The following is a 20,819-nucleotide window of genomic DNA, read 5'->3' as shown; positions in this document are numbered from 1 at the left end:
GTACTTGACTGGCAAGAAAAGGTGTTGATTTGGGCAACATGGTGGAAGGTGATCCCATACATTGAGATTGGGGACAGAAGAATCACAATACATATTTTCCAGACTTGATTCTAGGCCCTCTTCTAGTCCTACTCTTCACTCTCTCTCAATGTGCTTCCATTCATTTCCTTGGTTGGATTAGCATACATGTGTGATCCAATGCAAATTAGTCCTGACTTTTCTTCTGAGCACCAGACCTTTAAACTGTCTGTTTGGCACCTCCATCTCTTGGATGTCTCAAATCTCTCTTTTTCTCCCCTTCCTCCGTCCCTTCAGATCTGCTCCCGTTTTCCCTAGAGTTCATAAATGGCATGATTATGCACGCTGTTGTTCAAGTTAAAAACCTGGGAGTCGTTAAGAGCTCTCTCTCCCTCCTTCCCTACATAAGGGATCAAGTCTTGTTGATGCTACCTACATGCCTCCCACCACTCGGCCTCACGCCCTGTGCTCCCTCTTTACCGGCATCTCTCAGTTCACTGAGCAGTGTCTGCTCTCCTACTACTGGGCTGTAACCTGTGCAGCTGTCCCCTATGCTGGGGACACACAACACTCTTATTTACTCAGACACTGCCTATTTATCTGAAAGGGGCCATCCCAGACTGGATTACCTCTCTAAATACATAGCCAGTGGCACCTTATTTCTCCTGCTCAGCATTCTAAGCAATTTAAATTATTTAAAAATTATATTATCTCTAATAACTGGGATCACATCTGCTTGATTCTCTGCTCTATCTCTAGCACAGTGTCTGGGGTATTTGCTGATTGAGTGAAACTTTGCAGAAGATACTAACTTTAATTTTGATTAAATTGTGATAGACTATAAGATATTCTATCATGATTTATGATATTCCAGTACAAATACCCAGCAAGCAGATGTTTATATAGATTTGAAGCTCAGGGGAGAACTCTAGTTTGATTAATAAATGAATTCCTACATGTATTTCTCCGCTCCACTGACTTTCTTTTGTTCAACATTATATGTATCTTGCTGCTGCTGCTGCTGCTGTTAAGTCGCACCAGTCGTGTCCGACTCTGTGTGACCCCATAGACGGCAGCCCACCAGGCTCCTCCATCCCTGGGATTCTCCAGGCAAGAATACTGGAGTGGGTTGCCATTTCCTCCTCCAGTGCATGAAAGTGAAAAGTGAAAATGAAGTCGCTCAGTCGTGTCCGACCCTTAGCGACCCCATGGGCTGCAGCCTACCAGGCTCCTCCATCCATGGGGTTTCCCAGGCAAGAGTACTGGAGTGGGGTGCCATTGCCTTCTCCGTATCTTAAATCTATCTGATAAATATAGCAAGCTTATTTTACGTTATGCCAAATCAATTTTTTTTTGCTACTTCTCAACATGCACTTTCTTTATTACTAAAATATGTCTACTGCCTTCAGCACATGCAGTGCTCCTTCTCAGCTCGTTTCCAATCATTATTCTGACTCAGTCTTTCAAGTACCAGTCAAGCTTCTTCCCTGACTGCTCGACTGTGCCTTACCACCTCCTCCTTCTCTGAACACACTTCACTTCAACGCTTCTCACTGTTTCCTGTGTTTTACTTTTCTTCTCCTATTAGACTGAAAGAGGATTTCCACTTCAGTAGTTTTGTAAAGGAAACAGTAGGAGTGGGTGACCACAGTAGTATTTTTATCCTAGCCTATTCCTTTGCTCTCCTACAACTGCCTTGTAAGACTGTTCATGTGGGGAACACTGCCCAGGTTAGCTATGCTGTTTCTTCTTGAAAGGAAAAAGAAAAAGGCTACTCTGTTTTTGACTAAAGCATTAAATTGCTGCTTATCTTCTACCAGAAAAGATGACCCTAAGTAATTTATTGCTTGTTCTTGGGCTTAGCCGCTCAGCTGTGTCCAACTCTTTGTGACCCCATGGACTGTAGCCCACCAGACTCCTCTGTCCATGGGGATTCTCCCAGCAAGAATACTGGAGTGGGTAGCCATTTCCTTCTCCAGGGGATCTTCCCAACCCAGGGATCGAACCCAGGTTTCCAGCATTGCAAGCGGATTTTTTACTGTCTGAGCCACAAGGGAAGCCCTAAGTAATTTATTAGACACTTAAAATTGTCCTTAGGAAAGACATTTACAAATAAATTTGAATAAAAAAAGTTGGTCAGGGAAGATTCTAAATTAAAAGGCAAGCCTTTCAAAGAAAGATCTCAACAATGATATCTAATTTGGAAAAATATGCCTATCTAAATCAATTCATTTTCTATTATAAAATATTACTGTTTCTCAAAATGTTGGCTTTGTAACTCATCTTTGAGGTAATAATTTATACATAATACAATGTACCCATTTAAATATACCTTTTTAGCTTTGACAAATATATATACCTGTGTAACAGTCTACTACTTAGCACTAAACAACAAAAACAAATCATGACCACAACACATATTCCCAGCACTCTGAAGCGTTCTCCCCTATGCTGGTCAACTGCAGTCAATTCCACCTCCTTGCTTTCTAGTCAACCACTCATCTTGCTGTGTCATTATAAATAAGGGCCACACATTCTGCAATTTCATAAAAACGTATTAACATAGTATATATTCTCTCGTGTTTTGCTTCTTTTGCTCTGTATAATGTTTGTGAGATTTGTTATGTCATTGAGTGTACCTGTAATCTATTTCTTTTAATTGCTGACTAGTATTCCATTGTATGGATATAGTACAATTCATCACTTAACTTGTTTACCCCCTTTAGATTATTATAAGTCAGTTATGAATATCTGTGTAGAAATCTTCGTGAAGATAATGCGTCTTTATTTCTCTTGGTTAAGTAACTATGAGTGGGAATGCTGGATTGTATAGTCAACTTTTTCAGAAACCTCCAAACTGTTTTCTAGAGTGGTTGTACCATCAGACATGCCCACCAGCAAGTATGAGTTCCAGTTCTGCGTTCTTGCTGATATCTGGTATTATCAGTCTATTAAATTTTAGCAATTTTAGAGGTTATGTAGTGATATTTCATTGTGGCTTTATTTGCACTTCTCTGATAATTAATGAAGTTGAGAATCTTTTCATGTGCTTACTGTCCACTCATATATCATCTGCTTTGGTATACTGTCCATCCAAATCTTTTTCCTACTTTTTTATTAGACTGTTATTTTCTGAGTTTTTAAAAAAATTTTTAGAACATATTCCAGACTCAAATTCTTTGTCAGATACTTGAATGATGAGTGTTTTCTCCTGGTCTGTGGTTCACCTTTTCATCTCACTGGTATCTTTCCAAGTAGAAGTTTTAAATTTTGATGAAGCCCAATTTATTCATTTTACATTTTTTAATTTGTACTTCTTTGCATCCTAAGAGATCCCTGTGTACCCCAAAGTCACATAGTTTTTTCTGTATTCTACTAGACAGCATATTAAAAAGCAGAGATACTACTTAGCTGACAAAGGTCCGTATAGTCAAAGCTATGGGTTTTCCAGTAGTCATGTGTGGATGTGAGAGTTGGACCATAAAGAAGGCAGAGCGCTGAAGAATTGATGCTTTCGAACTGTGGTGTTGGAGAAGACTCTTGGGAGTCCCCTGGACAGCAAGGAGATCAAACCAGCCAATCCTAAAGGAAATCAACCCTGAATATTCATTGGAAGGACTGATGCTGAAGCTGAAGCTCCAATACTTTGGCCACCTGATGCGAAGAACTGACTCACTGGAAAAGACCCTGATGCTGGGAAAGATTGAGGGCAGGAGGAGGAGGGGACGACAGACAACAAGATGGTTGGACGGCATCACCGATTCAATGGACATGAGTTTGAGCAAGCTCTGGGAGATGGTGAAGGACAGGGAAGCCTGGCGGGCTGCAGTCCATGGGGTTGCAAAGAGTCAGACACAACCAAGCGACTGAACGACTTATTTATTTAGGTCTGTTTTTGTGTATGGTATAAGGGTCAATGAAGGTTCCTTTTTCTTCTCACAGAGTTATCCAATTATTCACACACCCTTTGTTGAAAAGACTATCTTCTTTTCCACTGAATTATCTCAGTGTTTTTGTCAAAAATCAATTGAGCATATATCTATTTCTGAACTCTATTCTGTTCCACTAATCTATAACATCTAACCTTTATACCAACACTACCACAATGTCTCAGTTACTGCAGCTTTATAATAAGTCCTGAAATCACATAGTATGGGTCTTCTAAACTTTATTCTTTTAAAAGAATGTTTGCGTATACTAGTTCCTTCACTTTTTTCACGTAAACTTTAGAATAAGTTTATGAATGTCTAGGAAAAAAGTCTACCGGGATTTTACTTGAGATTGCATTGGAGAGGACTGTCATTATAATATACTGTCCTCTAATCCACGAACATGGTATCTCTGTTTATTTAAGTCTTAATTTTTCTCAGCAATCATTTTCTACTCTTCAGTGTGCAGATTTTCTACACACACACACACACACACACACACATAAATTGCTTACTGTTAGTATGTGGAAACACAACTGTTTCTGCATATTGACTTTATACTTTGTGCCCTTTTAAACTCAGTTATAGTTTTAGTAGCATTTTTAATAGATTCCTCAGGATTTCTACCCCAGTAACAATGAGCATGAACAATGCTCAAATATTGGTTTCCAAATATAATTTTCTATAAAAGAAACGAGGAGGAATGGCTGATTCAAAGGTAAAAGCTAGGAAAATACCAGATAAGCCTGAAACATCTTCTTGAGTCAAAAAGGAAGAAGTGCTCAAGAAAGACAGGAGATGCCAAATGGACAGAGAAACTAGTTACAGAGAGATTCCCATTGGCCATTCTTTCAGTATGGAAGAGAAGCAAAGCTCTTCTTTATCAAAGAAAGTTAATAAATGCAGAAGAAATAATGGAATTAGAAAATCACCACTTGAGAAACACCATAATAATCATACCGAAGATGCTAAAACTACTGAGTAAAAGTTTGATAAGAAACCAGATATTTACAAAGACTCAAGGCATTTCCCTACAAGGTACTTTCTAGCTATGAAGGAAAAAAATAATAACTTTATAGAGGAGAAATGTTGAAGATACCATTTTAACCAAGTGGTTAAAGTTAACGTCACTAGCATTAGGCTCTCATCTGCCTCCTGACACAGTGCGCTGACAAGAACACATGCATCTATGCTATTCCTTCCAAAAATGTGTAAGCTGAATATAATGATGAACTATTACATAGGTCTAAATTAAGGGCCATTCTATAAAGTATAAATGTACTTTTCAAAAATGTCATAGTCATAAAAGAAAGACTCAAGGAACTGTTCCATATGAAAGAAAACTAATGAAACACACTAACTAAATACATGAGATCTTGCATCAGAAAACAATGTTTCTCTTTCTCTACAAAGGACACTGATGAGACAACTAGCAAAATATAAATGAAGTCTATATATACTGTCTCAAAGTTAATTTGCTGATTTTGATAACTGCACTGTGATTATATTAGAAAATACCCTCATTTTAAGGAAAAGGACATTAAAGCATTAGTGCGTGGAGGGGCATCATTACTTTCAAATGGTTCCAAGGAAAAAAAACCAAAACCAGGTACATATAGCACACAAAACAGGTTTCCCCAAAGGCTCAGTGGTCAAGAGTATGCCTGCAAGGCAGGAGACTCAGGAGACACGCGTTCAATTCCAGGGTTAGGAAGATCCCCTGGAGAAGGAAATGGCAACCCACTCCAGTATTTTTTCCTGGAAAACCCCATGGACAGAGGAGCTACAGTGGCCTACAGTCCATGGGGTTGCAAAGATTCAGACATGACTGAGCACACACACTGGGTACACAGCAGATAAAGCACGTATGATAAAATGTTAACCTCTGGGGAACCTGGGTGAAGAATAAAAATTGTACTATTTTTGAAAGCTTTCTATAAAAATAAAATATACAATAAAAAGCTACAAACAAATCACACATGCAGTTACTTGCTTTACTTAGCATACATACCCAGATTTTCGATGGTGTAATAGCGTTGTTTATAGTCTACTTTTATGGTCTGGGCATGAGGGCTGCCAATGCCATAACCAATGGCATAACCTCTGACCACAATGTTTTGATTCTCTGGAGGCGTCCAGCTTACTACGATGCTGGTGACCAGTGGGCGGACGTGAAGAGAACTAGGCACTTCTGGAACACGAGTTTCTGGGAAGGAGAAAAGAGCAAGATGCGATTCAGATCCACCTTCCTTTGTAATATTTCATTGTCCTTGGGGCAAGGTATTTAGGCTTCTGCCAAATTATCTGGGGCTAAGGTTTTTTTTCCATTATTGCCAAGAATTTTCAAAGAGAATCAGTATGTATAGTGAAGTATGGCCACAATTTAACTGCAGCCTAAGAAAACCAACTCAAATAACCTGAATCACAAGACACTGCAGTATTATTATAATTTGGAAGGAAAGACAAAGAGGTCCAAGAGCCTTCCCGATGGAGAAAAATAAACTCTTTCAATTGCTGCCCACTCCTCTTGGTCCCACAGCTGATTACCACACTCCATCAGGTGGAATGAGAAAGGCACAGCACACTAAATAGAAGCTTGCTGTCAACAGGTGATCAAGTTTCACACGACAGTGATGATATCAGTTATTTACTCCCCAAACTAATATGGTAAGTCACAAAATATGAAACTTAGAACCACAAATTGATTTAAATGGTGGGAGACTAAGAGGCTTCAAAAGGTAGCAATTTGCAGAATCGTTCACACACATTATCTCAAGTCATAAATTCCTACCTCTATTTAAAAATCAGTAAACAAAGAATTACATTAAGTACCTGGGTCTTTTGCCTTTTAAGTGCAGCACTTGTCTCTGATAAAGGTAACATACACATAGTCATATGGAGTCACTGAATAAACTGGTGAGAAAAAGGGCGTGGTTTCCAGGACTAAGGGAAAAGGGAAACCGTGACTAAAGCCAAGGCCAGTCTACAGGGTGCAGCCTTAAATTTTAGGTCATCCACCTACTTAATGGCCTTGGTAAAACAGCCAGACTTAAAGTACTTGCACATTTTTACTTGTTCTGGTTCGATTTACAGGGACAGTTCTCAAAAGGCCACTATAAAAGATACATTCTAGGAGACCTGCTGTATTACGGGAATGACAGCAGTATAATCCACTAAAATTTACAGATTTAAGCCACATACACCCCAAACCTATGCCTTTACAGTTTGACTCATTTGACTTCAGTTAGTACCCAAACTGTTCCAATCCTGCTGATTGTTGCTCTTACCATCTAAGTCACTTTCAAAAGTTTCAGCTGACAGCCAGTCAGTAGCTGGGCCTGTACCATTGACTGTTAGAGCAGCCACTCGGAAATTATATTCAGTTCCCCGATCAAGACCTGCGATGCAAATAATTGAAAACAGGGGATGAAACAAGAGCTTTGGAAAAACAAAAGATTAAAATCTCCCATTAAAGCAAGTATCTCACCCACCATCTTAGTACAAAGCTACTACCCTGGTGGCTCAGTTGGTAAAGAATCTGCCTGCTATGCAGGAGACCCAGGGTCAATCCCTGGGTCAGGAAGACCCCCTGGAGAAGGGACCGGCTACCCACTCTGGTATTCTTTCCTGGAAAACCCCAGGGACAGAGGAAACTGTTGGTTACAGTCCGTGGGGTCACAAGAGTCAGACATGACTTAGTGACTAAACTACCACCACCACCACCATCCTGATAACATTTCAGTTAAAGTTAATACAGAACAAGCAATACATAAATGCAGCACAGAGGAGCTCCTATCCCTAGATAGGAAGCTCAACAATCCAAGAGGAAAATGAAATAAATAAAGCTCCCAGGAGACTTTAGATCTTTTAAAAGAGTTTGAAAGCACCTTAGAAATGAGGGCTTTCCAGGTGGTGCTAGTGGTAAACAACCCGGCAGCCAATGCAGGAGACATAAGAGATGCAAGTTCCATCCCCAGGTTGGGAAGATCCCCTGGAGAAGAGCATGGCAAAATGGGCTTCTTGGTAGATCAGACAGTAAAGAATCTGCCTGCAATCCAGGAGACCTGGGTTTAATCCCTGGGTAGGGAAGAACCCCTTCTTGCCTGGAGAATTCCATGGACAGAGGAGCTCGGCTGGCTACAGTCCATGGGGTCACAAAGAGTCGCACACAACTAAGCGACTAATACTTTCACTTTTTCACTTTATTTTGTTACTAAGGAGGCTAAGACCAAAAACAGGCCAAAGGAATGAAAGAGTTACAACAAAGGAACAAAGTCAGTTAGTCTCAGAAGACACAAAAGACCAGAAAATAATGCAGAGGTGTAACTCCTACCACTTTACCTCTGTTCTCTGGGTCACCCCATAACCACAAAAAAACATTTTAAGCATCAAATATGGCCTAGAAATCTATTTCTCAACAACCTACTTGCTCATAAGTATATACAATAAGTAAAAGAGGAATAAAGCCTTTTTACTATGCAATCTTTCATATTTACTATTAGCTAATGAAGTACATGATATAAGACTGTATCAAAGGTAATAAAGATCTACATGTAAAAGTCTACAAAGTGGGGTAACAATTTTTTTCTTTTTGTGTTAAAATACATATAACATAAAATTTACCATCTAAGCCATTTTTGAATGTACAGTTCACATTCATACATTTTTTAGAGTACTCTGATACCAGATATTGTGAAAGGTCTTACAAAGGTTATGAAAAATTATCCTACACCTCCCATTATTCAAATAACAGGATCATTGACCACAGACTAGTATAAAAATTCTTAAGAGAGAGCTACTGAGAGAGAGGTTGGCCAGGATGCAGGATGGGCCCTGGCTCAGCTAATTCTGTCACATGGTGTGAGAGGAGAGGTGGACCTGTTCTCTGTATGCCCATCCTGATTGGTGTTGATCCTCAAGAAAGCAGCAGCAAGACAGGAAGAGAGACAGAATAGCTGGGCCCTAGTCAGTTTACCCCTCTCTCCTCCCTGCACACACTGAAAGTGCCAGAGTGGGCCACACGGGCATTTGTAACTGTTAACAGACAACAGTCTGGACTACTAGCAAACATGGTTCAGTTGAGGCTCTAGAAGAATTCAACCAGTCAGGTTATCATTCCCTCTCCTCTGAGGAATTGGAATGTAAGAGTGAGGGCAAGTGGGAGACAGTGCACACGAGTAGGTGAAGTGAGAGTGAGCACAGAGGTTAAACCCCCTTCCCTCAAGATGACCTACAAAGCTTGTAGGCTAAAACCAAGGCACTCGATTCACACTGTAAAGATATGGCAGAAATGTGTTAAGTGCTATAAGTAGCACATAAAGAAGAAACAACAATTACTGGCTAAACCTTAAAATCCTGTAATTTGTTGTTCATACAGGATCTTGGGAACCCATATTATTCCTCTAATACTTATCGGCTTCAAGTTAACGCTCAAGAGAATAACAACCTTCCCTTCTCAGGTTTGATCTTTGGGTTGGGAAGATCCCTTGGAGTAGGAGATGGCACCCTACTCCAGTACTCTTCCCTGGAAAATTCCATGGGCAGAGGAGCTGACAGGCTACAGTCCATGGGGCTGCAAAGAATCAGACACGACTGAGAGGCTAAGTGCACATACACCTTTTGCTCATCATTATATACCCAGTGCCACTGCATGCCAATAAAAGTTCAATAAAGTCTATTAAATTAATGAATGAATCTAAATACAATTTTAAAATGCAAGCATTTCCTTAATAAACAAAAGGCTATTTTTTATTAAGAAAGTGATATTTTGCTTATACATCAAATGTTTCACTGAGAAAACGAAGAGTCTCCTCAGGGGCAAGGACTGTATCTATTTTTATTTATTAGAAACAAGAACTGTGCCTGGTATATAATAAGTACCTACTATTAAATATTCAAAATAAAAGCCTCATCTTTGGGAAATGTTATTCATCTGTGTCTGGAGTATAATCAGACTGACTTTTAAAAACATCCATGACCAGTTTTCCAGTAATGCGCCTTTGGTGAGATTTCTCAGCAACACTCCTGCAGTCGTATTTATCTGCTGCAGCTTAGAGCTGTGGGGTTCAAGTGAGGAAATGAGAAAACTAAAAGATACTCTTGAAGACAAACATTCACCTTCTCCTATTTTGAAAGAAGTCAATCCCATCTGTGAGGTGAGGAGTATGGAGAAAACTTGCTGGTTTACTGGAGGACTGTTTTTCACTGTCAATGGCTCTCTCAATTTTTTAAAACCCTATACCTATAATGAAGGGAAGACTCATTATACTTTTTTGCCCCAGATCTTGGTTCTATCAAGAATCTGGCCCCTGGAGACACAGGAAAGTGGCCGATCTCAAGCTTCTGTAATCTTGTCATCTCTAGCCATGAGCCAAGCAACCTAAAGAAAGTTTAGAGTTCCCCAAGGGTGATGAAATTAATTCTCAAGGCTTAGATAATAATGCCAAGACCTCTAATTCTCAGGTCTCTTCTACCAGCTCTGCTAGGAAACCCCAAGAGTTTCTGAGGGGCATCTGTCTCTATTCTTTCTTCACACAGTTCTAACATCCAAAGAGCAAAAATTCTCTTCCAACGCTTCTCACGCAAAGCCAACTTGCCTTTGCAAAGCCAACTCTACAAGGGGATAACTCTGACTACTATACTAGGGATGGATTAGGGTCCATTTGATTTGTTGCACATAAAGGGAAAACTGTACAAAAGAGCTATTCCTGACAGAATTTTCTAAAACTTTATCATATCTGTAGCAGCAAGAATGATTATTGCATGGCTGTGGCCATTCACAAATGTTTCAGGCCAGATACCCAAGTGGTATCAGTGTTAGAAGAAATCATTTTGTAGGCCTCTGCTACCACTAGGCTGAGTAAGATTCCTTGCTTATGTAGCTTTGTTTACATGGATAATACATTAAAATAATTTCACCACAGAACAGGCAGAACCTGTAAGAGTGTATTCTACAATTTTTATCAGGTCAGAAGTTGACTGAACTATTACAAATTCTTTTAAACCATTTTTGATTTGTGTAAGTCAACAGCTCGGAGCAGTCATTAGACTAGCATTAATTCAAAGTTTGAGAAAGACACCATTTTCGAGCTTTTGCCTACATGCAAAGCAGCTTACCTTCAATCAGCTGTGACAGCTGTGTCCCAGACACCAAGGTCTCAGTGACATCACTCTTTCGGGAAGCCTTTCGGTAGCGAACCTTGTAGCCAGTAATCTGTCCATTTTGTGCAGCTGGAGGAGGTGGCTGCCAGTGAATCACAATACTCTAGGAAACACAAGATTATAGGGAAAGGCAATATATCAAATCTTGGTCCTGTTTTATGTATTATTACCCTGAATTCACCGTGTAAGAGAAGGAATACAAAGGCAACAGAGTGTTCAGAGTTTTATTACTAAGCTATTTGATAATCATTCAAAGATAGTTTTAAATTTTAAAACCCTCAAAGATGGAATAGGGAGATTGTATTTGTGGGTAGTGCACTCTGGCAACTGATCTATTTTGCTAGAATGAAGATACTGGGCAAAAGTCTCAGGAAAGTTTCTGAAGGAAAACATGAGGCCAGAGGCATGTGGATGAGGAAATAAATCGGTGTTAGGTTCTCTTCTACCTCTACTGTAAGGAGAGTGAAATTAAATAATTTCTGTCTAAAACTTTTCGAAGAGGGGCCTGTTAATTATCAGCTGCCTGTATCTTAAAAGAAAAGGAGTCCCAGATTACTTTTTGAAAGGACTGCCTGTCTCAGTTGTCTATGCAGCCCAGGAGGGGCTCTGGGCATCTGAGAGGCACATGTGGTCTTCAGGGCACAGTGAACTTGCCCAGGAGAGCTGCCTACGGCAGTGCAACCATAGGACAGATGTCTGCCTTTGACTCACTCTGGGCTCACCTCACAGTACTAAATGGCTCTGGTATCATAAACTGCATCACCAAGGTTTTGGATGTTGAAAGTCTATAATGCCATGATTTACATAATAATAGCAGTATACTTGCAGAAAGGCTAAAGTAATTTTGGGATTGGAGAAAGGCAGTAAAATTAAACAGAATAAGCCAAAGTTGGCATCTAAGTCCAGCTTTAAACTGGCAAGTGTAATATCTGTTACTTTCTCTGCTTGATTATGATTGTTTTGATAGAGAATCTCCCTCTTTATAAGCCCTCCTGAGGCCTAACAGGTTACCAGTAAAAATGAGCAACAGCAATATAAAGTTTTACCTTTGAATTTCTTACTTCTAAAGACAGATTCTGAGGAGCAGCACTGGGAACTGCACAGACCAAAAAAAAAAAAAAACAGAAAGGAAATGAAAAAAAAAATTTTAATTTCAATTACATTATGTGACTGTTCTTGGCCAGACCTTACACAAATGCACATCTCAAACACTGATACGCAACCTGAAAGTCTAAACCAGGAGCCAGTGTCCTCATGTTGACGGCAGTATTTGGATAAGGTGTGGCCATATATAAGTCATTTAAAATAATGAGACACATTCACATTCACATAATGAGACACATCCATAGCCAAGTGAGGATAAGTCAGATACTTATTTCAAGGATATGACGGTGACTCTAAACTTTTCTAGAGCCCAATTATATTCTGAACCTTTAATGTCTTCTTCTGAATATTCTTGGGAATAACATATCTTTATTTTGGGATACATTTTCTGGAAATGAGCCTAATGAATATGGGAAGTGAATCAGCTGGGTAGTATCATTACGAGTCCAAAGTGTGATGTACACAAATCAACGACCTTGGCTTTCCTGTGGGGTTCCTAAACTGGTTTTGAAGGCCGCTTCCAGGAGAGCAAAGAGTTGTTAAACAATGGAAGTCCAGTTAAGTAACCATTTGGCTTCTGAAGGCAACTATAAAGCAGGAAATACTCATTCAGATGTGAGAGGTTTGGGACTATTAGTTACAAAACAGCTGTATAACTAGTTTCTCACATATTAGAACATAAGACATGGTATCTCAAAGTTTATTGTACTTATATGCCCTCCAGTGTCTTCTTTTGTAGTAACTATAGAAAGAAAGAAAAACTTAAGAAAACCTGATTAGTTTCTTCTCCAACCACAAAATGCTGACTTTAGCTTTTCTCTCCTAATCCATACATGGAAATTTCTCCCTTCCATTCTGACACTTGGTGACCAGACACATAACTCAGTGCCCACTGTGCTGCAGCCTTCTGGAGGATAGAGATTATTTCTTGTTTGCTGTGGTATCCTGTGCTAAAAAAGTACATGAGGTCTCATCCTAGAGATTTAGAGGGTCTGGAGAAGGACTTCTCCACTTGTGTTCTGAAAAAAGTTCACGGATGGTTTCAGTCATCTCCTTTTTAAGAACCTCTGACTCAGCTGCAGAGGCACCAACATAATTGTTGCTGCTGTCTTCTTCTCTTTCATTATCACCACCACCATACAGCTAAGATCTGCTTCATGCTCCTACATGGCAGGTAGTTTAATCCTTACAACAATCCTACAAAGGAGTTTCTATTATTATCTCACTTTATAGACGACAAAACTACAGCTGCAGCTCAGAGGAGTTAACTTGCTCAAGTTATTTGTTTCAACTGGTATAAGAACCAAGATTTCTCTTCCTCCGAAGTGCTGCCCTTAACCAACCATTCTGAGACACATTCAGTTCCTGCAACAGGCACTGTAGTCAGCATGCCAACCCACTTGATGCAGTTAAAAGTGGCTCACGGGTAGATTTAAAAACCTACATTAAACACAGGCTAACCAAAATACAGTCTGCATATATTTTTCCCAACTTTTTATCCTGAAAAATGTCAAGTGCAAAGAGTGGCAAGAAGAATATAATGAACACCATATACTCTTTTCCTGCATTCATCACTTGTTAATATTCTGCCACATCTGCTTTATTTCTCTCATTATATTTATACATCTTTATCTATCTACATATTGTTTCTGGAGAGCTGAGAGACAGTTACAGTCATTATGATACTTCACCCCTAAATACTACAGTATGTATCTCCTAAGAAAACATTCTCCAACAAAATTATAATACAATGATCACATCAAAATCTAATCAGCACAAAACTATTATCTAATACACCTAATAACATATCTAATTTTTAATACTGACTGATACTATACCAACCTAATTATTAAGTAATTGTACCAAGACTGTCTTTATACTGTTTTTACTCCCAGATTCAGGAATCAAAGATTATACATGTTTTATTTTATTCTATGTGTCTTTACTTTTCTTTAATCCTAAAATGACTCCCCTTTTTCGTTTCTTTCATGAGACTAAGATTTTCTAAGAATTCAAGCTAGTTTATTTTTTTGCAGATTGTCCACCAATTTGGATGTATGTCTAGTTGTTTCATCATGATCATACTTAAAACATTTTTGGCAGGGACACAGCACAGGTGAAATAGGCGAAATTATGTCTTTCTTGATGCAGCACATCACACTATGTCAGTCTGCTCCCATGGTGATGCGATGTCTGACCACCTTTTTAAAGGAGTCAAACTATAGCTCTTAAAACTTGTTTATACATTCAGTGTAAGGGCTATAGACATATACACAAATTTTTAAGAAAAAGACATTTTTGAAGCATTTGGATTTAGCTGAGTTTCAGGATACAATATATACACTAAGTGAAATGAACGATCATTTTCTGTTCTACTCTAAAAATATCTTTTAAAAAAATGTGGGTCTTGACCTACTCAGTTTCATTGGAAAGCTGTACTTTGAAAACGACTGCTTTAGGTCACGGGTCTAAGCAAATAACAGTGAGATATAAACTGTCACAAAATATTGAGGAGTTAAAAGACCTATTTGGTGTGGAAATATAATTGCTATGTAGAGTAAGGCCAGCCTTCCAGTAGTCTTGGATGATCTGTTCTATGAATAAGCAATAATACTCACTTATACAAAAACATCTACTAAAAATAAAATACCAAGAAGCTATTCAAGTACCAGGCACTACATGTTCTATGACCTCTCACTGGATTTTTACAGCAACCCAATGAAGCTGGTATTACCTAAATTTCACATGTAAGGAAACATGCTCAGACATGTAAAGTGACTTGACTGAAGTCACACTACCAGAACTGGTATGTGAACCAAATCTTCTTGATATTGAAGCCCATGATCTTGTTACTATGCTACTAGGGCCCCCAAGCTCGGTATTCTGTTCCAGAGGAAGAGAACTCACCATCTGAAAAAGTTCGAACAGCAACATCTTGTGTGGAGACTCCAGGACCATGTTTATTGTAGGCCACCACTCGGAAACTATACTCTGTGTATTTTTTCAATCCATTAATGGTGTGGGAGTGACTCGAAACATCAACATCCTTGAGTAAAATAAAACATATATATGTGTATATATACATACAACTCAGGCCAAAAGAAATGAAGCAGATAATTAACTAGACAAACTCTGTATTTGACATAATGCAGCTTTTTATCCCTCTTACAGAATGTTATTTCAATAGTCAAAGCAAATTTATCATAAACATTGGCAATTTGCTGAGAAATACTTCTTAATAATGTTTAGTGACCTTTGATGGCAAAAACTACAGAATGAACCTTGGCACTAAGAAACAGAATTTATCAACTCATCATTTCTTATACATATTTTTTCCTTAGATTTCTAGACAAGCAGGTATTGAGTTTTCGAAATATATTTCAACTCTACTACTCCAATCAATGCATTAAAAAAAGGCTTCATATTATACCTGTTCTTTATCAGTCCCTTTTTCCATGTAGTACAGTTTGTAATTCTGGATTTCCCCATTTCCAGACAATGGTGTTTCCCAGGTGACAGTGATGGAAGTAGGTGAAGTTGCATATGCTCGGATGTTAGGTGCTGGGCCAGGGAGCTGAACTAGAAAGAAGATTTCAAGATGGCAAGATAAAAATAAAATTTATTATACCGCTCAAGACCACTCTCAGCAATAATGGCACCCTGGCTATGTTTTCAAAGCAATAAAAACAATTAAACTAAGAAAACAAGTGATTTGACTCAAGAGGTTTCAGGATAATATATAATTAAATGATTTCCCTCTTTATGACTCAAAAACCAAAAATTATCTGTGAAATATCTCAAATTTATTCAAAGAAACAAGTGAACATTGAAGAATTCTTCTTGTGGTTTATAAACTCCTATTTTGCAGCAGGCCTGCAACACATAAAGGCAGACATCACCAAAAGGAGCCTTCTCTTCACAGGCTATGCGGATGCAATGAATGATGGACAGAGGCCCTGCCCACAGAGAACTCCAGTCTAGAGGGAAGTCAGACACATAGTTACAAAGAAGATCATAAGTGCTGGCAGATTAGGCAACAACTGTAATGAAAATGGAAAGAAGAGAGTACGTAATTCTGCTCTGGGTAGAGTGGTTAGGAAAGGGAAGGACTGAAGTAGACTTTGAGGGACCAGAAAGAATGAGTTTTCTCAGACATCAAGGGAGACATTGTTCTAGTCAATGGGGGTGACAGGTGAGAAGACAGCATTATATGGTTCAGGCTGAAACAGGGAACAGACACAGGATACAGAATGCTACAAAGGATGACAAGAGCCAGATAAGGCCCTGCTGTGAGTTTGGATTGTTTCTTGTAGGTGTTAGATAATTACTGAAAAATTATGAGCAGGAATATGACAAGACATGACCAGATTTGCCTTTAGAATGAACGTATGAACACGTGCACAGAAGAAAAACAGCAAGGGAACAAGATTAGATGAACACTTATTTTAAAAAGAGCTACCATTTATTGAATGTTTGCTATCAGTCCAGCATTAAGTGCTTTACATGTATTTAAATATTTTACTTAATCTTCACACAAACCCAAATGAGACAGATACTGTTATCATCCCTACTTATGGATGAGGCTGAAAAGTTAAGAACCATTCCCAAATGAAGGAAAAGTTGGTGAGTGGTGGAGCCAGGAACCACGTCCTTCCTGGTTCTAAAATGTGGACTCAGGAAGATCAGTTAGGGAATTATGACAAGACCCTCTGAAGGATGATGTGACTGGAAGACCCCATGAGTGATTGACCAGTTCACATCCTTTTTTACTATATTCTTTTTGTCTGACTGTCATGTTCCAGTCCCGATTTATATACAAATCCTGGGCAGCTGCCTGTGTCTACACTTTGGTGGACACTCTGCATCTGAAAATCATTTCTCTGGTGCCAGTGCTTTTGTAACAGACATCCATTAGACTTTAGAAAAGGGGAAAAAAACTAAAAAAATGTAAAACAAACTGGCTTTCTTAAATAACAGCATGACAGCTTAAGATTAGTTTAGCTACCAAAGTAGAGAAATCTGAATATGGTTATTCTGACAGTTGTTTGCTTTATTTAGTCATGAATCATGTTATTCACTTAATGTTAAGAGCATATTTTGCACAGCCTGACAGGTGGGATTTGTCACACTTCTGCTGCTATGGAAAACTTTCCTCTTTTTAAAAGGGAAGGAAAACAGAACAAATTTCCTTGAAATCACTTTCAGTATATTTGCTGGTTAAATGTAGGCAAATACGATCCTAAAAAAGGCACTAATAAATTCTTTCGTCTGTACAGTGGCACTAAAACATGTGAAAAAATTTAAGTTGGCTTGAAAGGCTAAAAATGTAAAATATTTTCCAAGGGCTGACTCTAACACTTTGGCTTCCCTCACCCTGCCCCAGGCTGAACACTTCCAGATGAAATCTCTTTCCACTGACTCCTCTTTTGCCAAAAGAGGAGTGTTAATAGTCATGTTAATAGTCACTCTGCATCCCTAAAACAGTCTCCCCAGAAGCTGTTGCTCCTTCCATCTATATTCAGTTCAGTCATTCAGTCATGTAAAACTCTTTGTGACGCCATGGACTGCAGCATGCCAGGCTTCCCTGTCCATCACCAACTCCTGGAGCTTGCTCAAATTCATGTCCATTGAGTTGGTGCTGCCATCCAACCATCTCATCCTCTGTCGTCTCCTTCTCCTCTAGCCTTCAATCTTTCTCAGCATTAGGGTCTTTTCTAATAAGTCAGTTCTTTGCATCAGGTGGCCCAAGTATTGGAGCTTCAGCTTCAGCATCAGTTCTCCCAATGAATATTCAGGACTGATTTCCTTTATGGTTGACTGGTTTGATCTCCTTGCAGTCCAAGGGACTCTCAAGAGTCTTCTCCAACACCATAGTTCAAAAGCATCAATTCTTCGGTGCTCAGCTTTCGTCATGGTCCAATTCTCACATCTATATTCTTAGCTACTTTCTTTTAATCAAACTCCCTTGAATAAATGATCACACAATACTGCCCATTTACCATTCCCTGTCAGTCCTTGTCTGGTACCAGACTATTCTGTGAACAGAAGTCTTACTCATCTTTACATCTTGCTGCCTAGCACAGCGCCTGGCACATGACAGGCACTCGATAAATCTCTTCTTTCATCTCTAACTTGACAATGCTCCTTTAGTTCTGTAGGTCTCAGTAGTTTGACTTTAGGTTCTGAAGTGATCAAGAAAACCACAGGTTCTTTCCAAAGGCAAACGTGAATACGTAGAGACACACAAATATTTTCATGCACCTTCAGAAGTTTCATGGCCCCAGGATGTAACCCTTGCACTGAATCAAATTCAGTGGTCTTGTTCATTTTCATCATAACGCACCCTGCATGTACACTGTTAATCCTAGTTTGGGGATTGGGTCAAGCAGTTTCTTTCCCCAAGAATCTTTGCTCTAAGCCAAATGCTTTAAGGCCAGCCTCGGGTTTCATGTTTTCCTAGGAACCTGACTTGATTTACCTAACTTTACAGTAACTGTTCCTTTTTCTGTATTTCATTATCTCTCATGAATGACACCTGTACGTGAGAATTAATGAAGGAAAACTGAGTCTGAAATCTAATTGTTCCTGCTCTTATCTGAACATAGTAATTATGAAACTCAACATCCTTTCTCTGTAGTGAGAACATATTCTTTCCTTAAGTCAACACCACCAACCCCCACCCAGCTCTCTCTTGGTCCTCTTGTTGTAGCCTGGGTTTGATTCCTGACCTTTAATGCTCTATTACAGAGATGACAAATGGCCTCCTATCTTGACTGCTCATTCTTTAAGGGGAGGATTCCTGTCCTGTCCCCTGCATCTCTGATAGCTTGTGCAGAGCCTGGTAGAGGAAGTCCTCAGTAACTGTTTGATGGGTGAACGATTTGCTGCAGCATTAGAAAGTGAAATGCCACAGCTTCTTGACTTGACTTATTTCACCCATCAGGCAGAGTCCTTGAATTATTTCCATAGTTTCAGTGGTAAATACATTTAATCTGTTTAGTACTCTAGTCAGCAGCTTCCTCAAATTTATCACCCATGCCCATCAGCTGCAGCAAAAGTTTTGTTACTGAAAGCTTGTTAACACAGAAACACTAGTGCAGTTAATAGTAAAAGAAAACTGGAGAAGGCTCCAAGGATAAACAACGGCTTGTGTTAAAAGAAGGTACAAGTGTAGAAGAAAGCTTCATGAGAAAAGCATTAATTCTAAATTTGACTGCTTCTCATAATCTCTGACCTATAGTTTAAAAAACAAAATTTAAGACATAGAAGACACTTATAAGGTAAATCACCTTGACACTAATTTCAGTTGGAAAAATCTTAAGAAATGTAACTGGAAGTAACATTATTTAGCACAAAAGACAACAGGTTCAAGGTAGAGCCTTGAGGAGATTTCGAAGAGTATGGTACGTATAAAGACCAGGGCAATTCCACTGATAATAACTATTAAATACCTACTTCCTGTGTGAGGTACTGCATTAGACATGGTGGGAAAGAAAAGGACAACAAATACTCTGTTTTTGCCATAAAATTAATGAGATATATTCATAACCATAATTCAAGGAAGATGTATAATAATATGTCTTGCAACTTAAATAATACATAATGTACCTTAGGACTGTAGAAAACAATATTAGGTAAGATCAGAGGAAGATTTTAGAATGGCATCTGAACTGGGTCCAAAGAATCAGTAAAATTTGGGTGTCTTCCAGCAGCATTATATTGTCGTACACTATTTGCTGCTGTTTGATGCAATTAACTTGATCTTCTGTAACTAATTCACTAAGATCCTTAAAAGTGAGGCACTGTTATCTCCTGCACAACTATGGTATGCCAGGCTACACATAAGATAGCCCTTCACACAGGTCTTGCTACAGGTGGGGCTGACAGACAGGAGGGAGACTTACCCTCAGGTTGTGTTTCTACCCGTAGTGGAGCTGAACTCTCACCAGAGCCATGCTTATTTTGAGCCATAACTCTAAAGATGTACACTGTTGCTGGCATTAGGTTTTGAATGGTCACCTGCATTTCTCCTGGGCGACTGGTGTTCTCAACACGTTCCCTTTGGATAAACAGGGATTTGGAAAGAAATAACATCGATTATGGAAATTTCTAGAATGTGCAGTTTTATTTTCATTGCAATATCTATACACATCACATTACAACAAAATCTTAAAAAATTTAAGTCAAATTAACTCTCAAAAAAGGAAAGTTTTGGGGGTGGAACAGTGTATGGAATATGGATACTGGTTAAGAGCAATGTCACACATGTCTGAGAAGTCGCTGATGTTCTTGCTTAAACATCACTGGTATCGTTGGTCATAATCACAACTTCAAGAGTCTTCTCAGTGCCATCTCAAATGGGGTAGCTAGTCACCAATTCTGTACACTTTAAGAATCACTGAGTTTTAAGGGTTTATGTTTAGGGAAAGAAACAGAAGGTGATTATAGGTATGATCCAATTTTCACAGAAAATATCGAAGAATGTTGTGTATCTTTTGGATAATAAACTCTTAATAATAAGAAAATTAGAGATTATCACTTAAAACTGGTAACAAAACATTAAAAATTTAAATGAATCTAATCTATAAAATAAGCTAATAACTACTC

General features: G+C 38.9%; 1 protein-coding gene across 24 annotated transcripts in view; it reads right to left on the bottom strand.

The window, feature by feature from the left end:
- Nucleotides 1-20,819, bottom strand: part of NEO1 (neogenin 1) — a 230,586-nt gene that overhangs the window by 37,586 nt on the left and 172,181 nt on the right. For all 24 annotated transcript variants that reach the window (XR_014060466.1, XR_014060467.1, XR_014060468.1 and 21 more), the window contains exons 9-15: nt 20,117-20,271; nt 15,643-15,791; nt 15,120-15,258; nt 12,155-12,204; nt 11,064-11,211; nt 7,235-7,345; nt 5,959-6,153 (exon numbers count right to left, since the gene is read on the bottom strand). Coding sequence is in view for 21 of the 24 variants with exons in the window: in XM_081513585.1 (XP_081369711.1) it covers nt 5,959-6,153; nt 7,235-7,345; nt 11,064-11,211; nt 12,155-12,204; nt 15,120-15,258; nt 15,643-15,791; nt 20,117-20,271 (947 nt within the window). In the remaining 3 variants the exon portion in view is untranslated. The remainder of the gene's footprint in view (nt 1-5,958; nt 6,154-7,234; nt 7,346-11,063; nt 11,212-12,154; nt 12,205-15,119; nt 15,259-15,642; nt 15,792-20,116; nt 20,272-20,819) is intronic.

This window comes from Giraffa tippelskirchi, chromosome 7 (genome assembly GCF_054371585.1).
Source record: "Giraffa tippelskirchi isolate mGirTip1 chromosome 7, T2T-mGirTip1v1.2.pri, whole genome shotgun sequence".
Classification (NCBI taxonomy): Eukaryota; Metazoa; Chordata; class Mammalia; order Artiodactyla; family Giraffidae; genus Giraffa; species Giraffa tippelskirchi.
The sequence above is the reverse complement of the archived record's forward strand: the minus strand, read 5'-3'. Positions and strand labels throughout refer to the sequence as shown.